General features: G+C 45.2%; 1 protein-coding gene across 1 annotated transcript; it reads right to left on the bottom strand.

Moving 5' to 3' along the window:
* Position 1: 1 nt before the first annotated feature.
* aldh6a1 (aldehyde dehydrogenase 6 family, member A1) lies at positions 2-8032 on the bottom strand. Its single transcript, XM_023828376.2, has 12 exons — positions 7830-8032; positions 7190-7228; positions 6959-7033; positions 5748-5909; positions 5296-5374; positions 4629-4931; positions 3858-3979; positions 2417-2606; positions 1938-2119; positions 1615-1794; positions 1015-1113; positions 2-748 (listed from the first exon to the last, which is right to left on the bottom strand). Exons 1-12 carry the CDS (start codon positions 7866-7868, stop codon positions 644-646), a joined length of 1575 nt encoding a protein of 524 aa, XP_023684144.1. The 5' UTR covers positions 7869-8032; the 3' UTR covers positions 2-643.
* Between the last annotated feature and the right edge of the window lie 23 nt (positions 8033-8055).

Here is an 8055-nt window from a genome sequence, read left to right as displayed (position 1 = left end):
GTTGCGAATGGAGTTCATTTTAATGTCCTTAATCCTTTAAATAACATGTTGTGCTTTCTGAATTAGTTCACACATGAATACAGTGAATATATGGAGATATTGCATTGAGGAACATTTACATGAAGTGCTGCAGAGATCATGAGAAAACACATCTGACTTGTGTAATGCTCTAAATGATCTGTTAGGCTAAACACACATCAGAGACTTGTGAGATATCTTGAGAGATGATTGTGAATCGTGCAACAGAATAAAAAGGTTTTATCCAACACAGCATGGCCAAAAACATCCTTATCGGTCAAAATATGTGTAAGTATAAATCTATACTATCTGCATTCTGATTTGTATTTGACGATTGCATATCTAACTATTGAATAATTAAACAAGTTACAATACATCTTCTATAGATACACTGCAACTTCAGTGGTGCCCTGTTCATCTAGGAACCGGACTGCATGGGGCATGATTTTAACAACCTTAACATGAAGTTATAGGTCATGAATCACCATAAAATGATTTTAAAAAACAGGACTGCTATCCATCTACACATTAAGGCTTGTATACTGTAGTCAAGTGGTCTCAGCATCCAGAGCAGCAAGGAAAACTTCAGATATACTTTTCCTAACCGTTGGACAGGGAAGTCACATTAACGTCCCATGGTTGGCATGGTGACGGCAGGCGATTTCAAAGTGGCATCTTCTGCCTTCCATTGTGAGGTTACAGTCTTGATCTGGGTGTAAAACTGGAATCCCTGTAGAGGAGAGACACAGTCTCAGCAATGGGCTACACTGGCACCTTGAACACAAGCTTGAAGCACACAGACCAGCTTCACCTGATACAAGGCAAACCGGCTGATGATCCTCACAGACCTACACGGGCTTCCATGCCCACCCAAAGCATCCAAGCCTCCTCCAAAGTACAATGAACTGGCATTCCAGAGAATTCATTCATCCCGACTGATTAGAGGAATCACGGCCCCCCCGACATGGGCTTCCCCAGCTTGACAGGGATACTTACCTGTTTGCCGTAGAAGTTTGTGTCGCCCCTGAATGAGGCCCGGGATCCAGTGAAGGAGAACATGGGCAGCGGAACGGGGATGGGAACGTTCACTCCGACCTGCGAGAACAGGGAGATCACCGCTCACACGAGCCCCCCGTACATAGCTGCTGCGTGGCAGGGTCGCCACGCATCCGGAATCGGAGCATTCCCACCTGAAGAGGCCCCTAACCTCGGGGGAAGGGGGCGGCTGTGGTGGCTGACATGTGAACTGCAAACATGGGGCATCACACTTTGCAAACAGTGAATCCAGAGGCTCACTGCGCTTTCAGGGAATGTAGAGAGATTCCGGGAGGACTTACATTTAAGATCTACCTCTGCATTAAGCACATGGAAAATGTGGGTATTTTTTGTTTTTAACCTTTGAGAGCAGATATTTGCCTCGACTATTTTTGGCTGGTATGTTTTCAGGGGCCAGTTTTTAGAATCTAAGCAAACAAGGCAATATTTGAAATGAGGGGAAAAAAGGGTCATAATATTAGCTTTTCCTGTACGTTTCAGAGCCGGGGTCTCCAGCGGCGGAAGGCTGGGAAACGCCGCACAAAGTGGCCCCAGCCTTACCTGACCGACGTCCACCTCGTGTGTGTACTTGCGAGCCGTGGCTCCATTGGTGGTGAAGATGGCTGTGCCGTTGCCGTAGGGGTTCTTATTGACCAGGTCTATGGCCTCGTCCAGGCTGTCGGCCTGCAGGACGACCAGGACTGGCCCAAAGATCTCCTCCGTGTAGCATTTCATCTGAGGCTGAAGGTCACATGAATGCGAGCAAATAGCTTCAGTGGATATAAATACACAGGCAGCAAATCATGTGACACCGTCTATACATCACAGATTTACAATCCACACTGACCAAAGATGGGATGGTTGCTTGGCAAAAACATGCTCACCGTGACATTGCCGAGGATGGTAGGTCCAACAAAGTTGCCCTTCTCATAGCCCTTGACCTGCACTTTCCGGCCATCCAGGAGCAGTGAGGCGCCCTCGTCCACCCCGCTCTGGATCAGGCTCTCCACCCGTGTCCTGGCCTCCGGTGAGATGAGGGGCCCCACATCTGCCCCAGGCTGGTCACCTGCCAGAGGTTCCAAAACCAGTTTGTGGTGAAGCATCTCACCTACTCCAATTCCAGGGCCCACTGAAAAACTACTGCTGGACAGCTTTGCATTGTACCCACTGAATTTTGACTCCTATTGGGGGTTCCTGTCCTGTGGTTCACTGTCTGGGTCACTACTCTTGGGAAGTAGCCACTGTTTTGGAGAAGCTCTACTTGACAACAGGTTTTGTGACAGCCCTCCAGGGCCCGCCAGTGTGGGTGGCCCTCCGCGGATGGATAAAGCAGGTGAGGGTGGTGGCGGAGGCGGCGGGGTACCTGCATTGACACGCAAAGCCTTGGCACGCTGTACCAGGTCGGGCAGCCAGCTCTGGGCCTCGCCCACTAGGATGGCGGTGGAGAGAGCCATGCAGCGTTGGCCCGCTGCGCCAAAGGCCGCGCCCACCAGCTGGTTCAGCGTGTTCTCCTTGTTGGCGTCCGGCATCACCACGCCGTGGTTCTTCGCCCCCTGGAAACATGCAAAGCAGCCCTGAGGACACCGGCCTCTGGCTCTCCCAGTCTGTTGTTGAAGCTGTTGCTTTGGAAAAGGATCCAAGCGAAACAGTGGAGAGCGGCGACCCGCGTGACCGCGGTGGGATCGGCACGGCGATTACACACTCAGCCCAAGCTCGTTTACGTCAGGGGAGGTCAGGCCTGCTCCCTAAGGGCCGGGAAAATATTCTATATGCTGCTAAATAGCCGCTGAGCACTTTACCGGCCCAGAGGGGTAACGACATCCAAAAGATACCACGGCAGGAACAGAATGAACAGTTGGAAAAAATTACACCTATTTAATTGTACTACAATTTATCTGGGCTAAAAGTTAAAACCGTTAAAAACCACAACATGACTAATCGTAGTATGTCACTATTATGAAGTTTCAAGGTTTGTGCAAAGCTTAGGAAGTTAGGAACCTGACTATGACAAATCATTCTCCAGATTAAAACCTCAAATTAAAACTTTTGAAACATGGTCACGGAGCAGGCACTTTTGGAAGGACTTAAGAAGAGCAAAGTCTTTGTGACCCACCCAATAATCAAAACTCCAATACAAATCACAAAGGCTCATTCTTGTCAGCAATTTTTTTTTGGTTCAGACTGGAAAAATACACAATTAAACATGGACTGAAACAGGTTCATAATTAGTAAGCAGAAAACATAATTATAGATTAGCGTTTACCATACCAGAATTTTGAATGGCTCATTAAAAATGAACACACTTCTCTGTGTTTGGGTAAAACAACAACTGCCCAGCTACCTTTGTTTATGCTGCATGATGCATAATGAAAATGAACATTTAAAGCCCTCGTTTCCATCTGCTACACTTAGGACATTTCAGTGGAAAGGCCGCAGTTACAGGCAAGCCTGTCAGTTCAATTTGCTTCTTAATTTGAGTCTGAAATAAAAGTTTTAACCATTCATCGTTTTGAAGTGGCTGAATTTTCACAGTGGTACGAGGCAAGAGCCTCTTTTTATGCATGCTTAAGACACAGAAAAATAATTTGCTTAGCCAACACAGAACCCCAAATAAAAATCCGTCTGTCTCCTTGCTTAGATATGAGGTCATCCCCAAAGCACGAGCGCAGAGGACAGATCTAATCCCGGCGCAGGGAGCCCCCTTTACCGTCAAAGTGAAATGACACTGCCACCTTTTGGCCATTCTGGGACATGCACTTACTCCAATTTCAGTGAAAGGAACAGGCCAACTGTCTGACACCTACCATGTTGGACTGCACCCTCTTGCCGTTTATGGAACCCCTCTCATAGATGTATTCGCCAGCCCGGTTTGACCCCACAAAACTTATGGCTCTGATGGCAGGATGGTCACAGATGAAGTTTACAGCTGTAAAGAAACAGGAAATATTAGGCCCGGGCTCCTCAACAATTTTCCCGGAGGGCTGAATTCCATCAGCAACACAAAGCCAAGGACCACCATATCAAAAAAAAAATGCCAGCAGGGGGAGAATTCTCCCCCCCCCCCCCACCCACCCCCAGTGATAGAATGCTGATCCTGTAAATATTATTACTAATGATCAGGTTTAAAATAACAAGAACTAACAGGTTAAATCAGCTGCTGATTCAGGGTCTACTGGTTTCATTTCATTGCAGTACTTTTAAAAAAAGTTACAACTTCTATTCTGATACAAAATAAAAATTAATTTGAAGAACATTTGTAAACATCTAAGCAGAATTAAAAGACCATGCAGATGCAAAGGCATTTCGTTTAAATGCCAAGCAAAGAACACAAAGGTGAGCTGACTCGAGAGGTCAGTGACACTTAGCCAGGTTTAGACAAAGAATCATATACCTGACAAGTTAGAGCACAGTAAACATCAGCGGTGATCACAGATATACATAACATGTCACATGTCAACTCTAAAAACCACAGACGCCGTGCATTGTGGGAGAGCACACAGGGGTCAGCGGCTCCCGTGAAAGAAACACCTACTAAGGATACCTATGAGATTCAAAACCATCAACAGGAAACTCACCTGCATGCTGGCCATGAATGATGTTTAGCGTCCCATCTGGGGCCCCGGAGTCCTGCAGCATCTTGGCCAGTAGCATGGCACAGCCAGGCACTCTCTCGGACGGCTTGAGCAAGTAAGTGTTGCCACACACCATGGCCACGGGGAACATCCAGAGTGGGATCATAGCTGGGAAGTTGAAGGGGGTGATGCCAGCGCATACCCCTAGGGGCAGGCGGTAGGTATAGGTATCCATGTCCTTGGTGATTGAGGGGAGTGTCTCACCCAGCATGAGGGAGGTGATGCTACAGGTGTGCTCCACAACCTCTGAATGGGAAAGAAGCAGGAAGGCATCAGTCCCTGCATGTCATGGCCCCTTCAGATCCAAGCAGAACAATGCACGGCTCTCCCGGCCGATTCTGGCGACTTGGTCAATTCAGTAGAGTACTTCCAACAAGAACCATAAGCCAGGGGTCACCTGGCACAGTGAAGATGAGCAAGAGATCTCAGCAATGGAAATTAGAGAGCGGCAGCTGATCGCCATTCTAAGAAAAAGGCTGACAATCAACAAAAGACCATCTGACTTTGGACAACTCGAATGCCAGCTAAATGATTATTTTTGGCCTTTTGAAAGCCAGCACAGCAGGAACATAACCAGGAACAGCATACAGTGATAATCATTCCGACTTACGCAGCCCTCTGAACACATCTCCCTCTGCGTCAGCCAGAGTCTTTCCCTGCTCCTGCGTAATCAGCTTCGCCAGCTCCCTCTATAAGGACGGGCCGGGACAAGGGACAGAAGTTTCAGGGTTCATATTACAGGAACGCTGAAGCAAGTCTTTGCCCAGCTTTTTAAGAGCACTATTCCTGCAGAGGAATCCTTTGAGAAATTCACATGCCTCGCTCTCCAATCACAGTGGCTTTAAAAAAACATTAGGATTTTTTTAGGTAATTAAAGAGTCAGCTACCCACATGACAAGGAGAGCATGAAAAATCCACACAGAGGTGCGATTCAAACCTCTAACCCTGGGGGTATGAAGTTAGAGCGATAAAAAGCATTCAGGACTTTAATATTGTCATGTTCAGGCTTTACTATGGTCATACTAAGGTACTGGTTTTCAGAAGAATACATATCAGCCTTACAATGTTGTCTTTAATGAGCAGCTGATAACGTAGGAAGATCTGCTGGCGGGCCAAGATGGAGGTGTCAGACCACGAATGAAAAGCCCTGGAGCAGGAATCCACCGCGGCCAGCATTTCTTCCTGGGTGGCTTTAGGTACTCGACCGATGACTTCATTGGTGGCCTGGTTGGGTTAGCATAAAAATCACACACACACACACACACACACACACACACACACACACACACACACACACACACACAGGTAATGCATCCTTCCTCACCAGGTACCTCATGATACAGATAGTAAAGTATTCACCCTGGAAATAACAGCAAGAACCTTAGGCCAGTATTTTACAAGTGAAGTTCCCCCTGTATTCATAATACAGGCATTGTTAAGTAGGTTAATATTCAAAGTCTGACAAATGAAGGTGATGGAATTAAACAAGAGGCCCACACTCATCACTACAATGGCTGACTCACTACGCTTGTGTATGTATCTGTTTATAGCGTGAAGTGCAATTCAGATGTTAGTTTGTAGCACAAACATACACACATTTGAAAAGTTTATCATCCTTTATTCGTATTTGCAGCTTAAATCATTTTAAAGCTGCATGCTACATGCAAGAAGCCAAATCCAGGTGTATCCAGTAGGCCTATGGAAACAGGTTAATATGAAGGGGTGCAGGAACCAGGTGAAATTTTACATACCAATATTTAAATTTTGCCTCATTAGCCACCCTATAAACAGCCCTTTGCCTTTATATTATCGAGTTCCCCGCAATATCAAATTCTCCGATATACCAACGTTAATATGGATCGGCAATACATCGCGCGCATGCGCAATAGTCACATCACATTTCTCGGCATTTCTTGTTCACAACTCGCGGCAACACGACCAATTCATTTGACACACTCTGTTGGTACATGAGATCTATTTAACTACAGTTTATTTTGATTAATGTCAACTGTATTGTTTTAGAAATATGGCGATGTTACTCGCGTAAATGTAACATATGGCGATGTTATACGACGACGTGATATTGTGCAGCCCTAATTGCTAATACGTAAACCTCACTTTTTACAGTGGTCAATTATGAACCAGACGTAGTTGAAGCTCCTGCACGTGATGGTGCACGTAATCGTGAATAACATGGTTGTAGCAGACACATTATGAAACACCAGTGCAGATGAAAAATTCTTCATGGAAACAGATTTGCTTGTAATACTCACAGGATTGTGGATGTCAAGCCATTCTGAAGTCTTTGATTCAATAAACTTCCCATCAATGAAAAGCTTCGTTGTTGGCTGGAAGTTTAAAATGCCTTCATTACAGGTTTTAGCTCTAACAGTAACACTATAACCATATCACATGTTTACCATTGTAAATGAACGAGATAAAAACTAGACCTGCAACCCATAATATAGTTATTGCAACTATAAAATATTCGTAAGCGATCTTACCACAGAGGAGTAACACATACGCCCAAACTGAAAGGGAACCTGCAAATTGAAAAGATATAAAACATCAGGAGATTGTGCTTTAATGAATTTATGCTCGTGTTATCAAAGTTGTTCCTTTGACAAGAATGAACATTTCAGGTGAAGAAACCCTATGTAAACAGTTAATCGTTTAAAGTTTTTTCCTTGAAAAGAGAATGTGTAGTTATATACGTACAGGACCGTAAACTGAGCAGTAGGGGAGTGAGGGGTGAGCCCAATTCAATGGAGGTACTTTTGCACACACCATTAGGCTATTTACCACCGACACATTTGTTAGTGGTCATTAAGAAGCAAAAAAAAGGCATAATGAGGTGAAATCATTGAGGTGCTTTATTCATACTCAAGACCATGCTCAGGTAACGACGATGTTTAGCCCTTAGCGTAAGCAATGAAAGGTCGTGGCTGCAAATAGAAGGCTATGAGCCCACCAAATAACTGCATCTGCTAAACGGGATTTGTTGACAACGAAGTTGTTAATAACAAACGAAGGACGTATACTGAATTAAAAAAATTTTAAGTGAACACGGTGAGCTACAAGCAGCGTGACCCAGTCTGCGTTGCCAATCACTAAACGCAGCAGTCGGGCACCGTGCTGCCTTACCTTTGTCCTCGACAGTGATCTTATTAATGTCGTTGCCATAATATTGTTAAATACAATTTAATTTTTGACAAAAAATTAAACCGTAACCCCCTACTAAGAACTTGACCAACAAAAATAAAATACTTCAGTTCAATATTGTATGTTTTACTGGGGAGAAGCCAAACAAACTACCCAATCGTTGCCTTGAATGAAAACGCCCACCAACATGTGAAGCCCATTGGTTCAA

The sequence above is a fragment of the Paramormyrops kingsleyae genome, chromosome 14 (assembly GCF_048594095.1).
Source record: "Paramormyrops kingsleyae isolate MSU_618 chromosome 14, PKINGS_0.4, whole genome shotgun sequence".
Taxonomy (NCBI): domain Eukaryota; kingdom Metazoa; phylum Chordata; class Actinopteri; order Osteoglossiformes; family Mormyridae; genus Paramormyrops; species Paramormyrops kingsleyae.
This window is presented reverse-complemented; position numbering and strand designations above follow the sequence as displayed.

Coding starts and splice junctions, on each gene's coding strand:
- aldh6a1 (XM_023828376.2), bottom strand. CDS start 7,868: ATGGCAACGACATTAATAAGATCACTGTCGAGGACAAAG. Junction 5,375..5,747: donor TGCTCATTAAAGACAACATT/GTAAGGCTGATA, acceptor CCGTCCTTATAG/AGGGAGCTGGCGAAGCTGAT. Junction 1,795..1,937: donor CCATCCTCGGCAATGTCACG/GTGAGCATGTTT, acceptor TGTGACCTTCAG/CCTCAGATGAAATGCTACAC.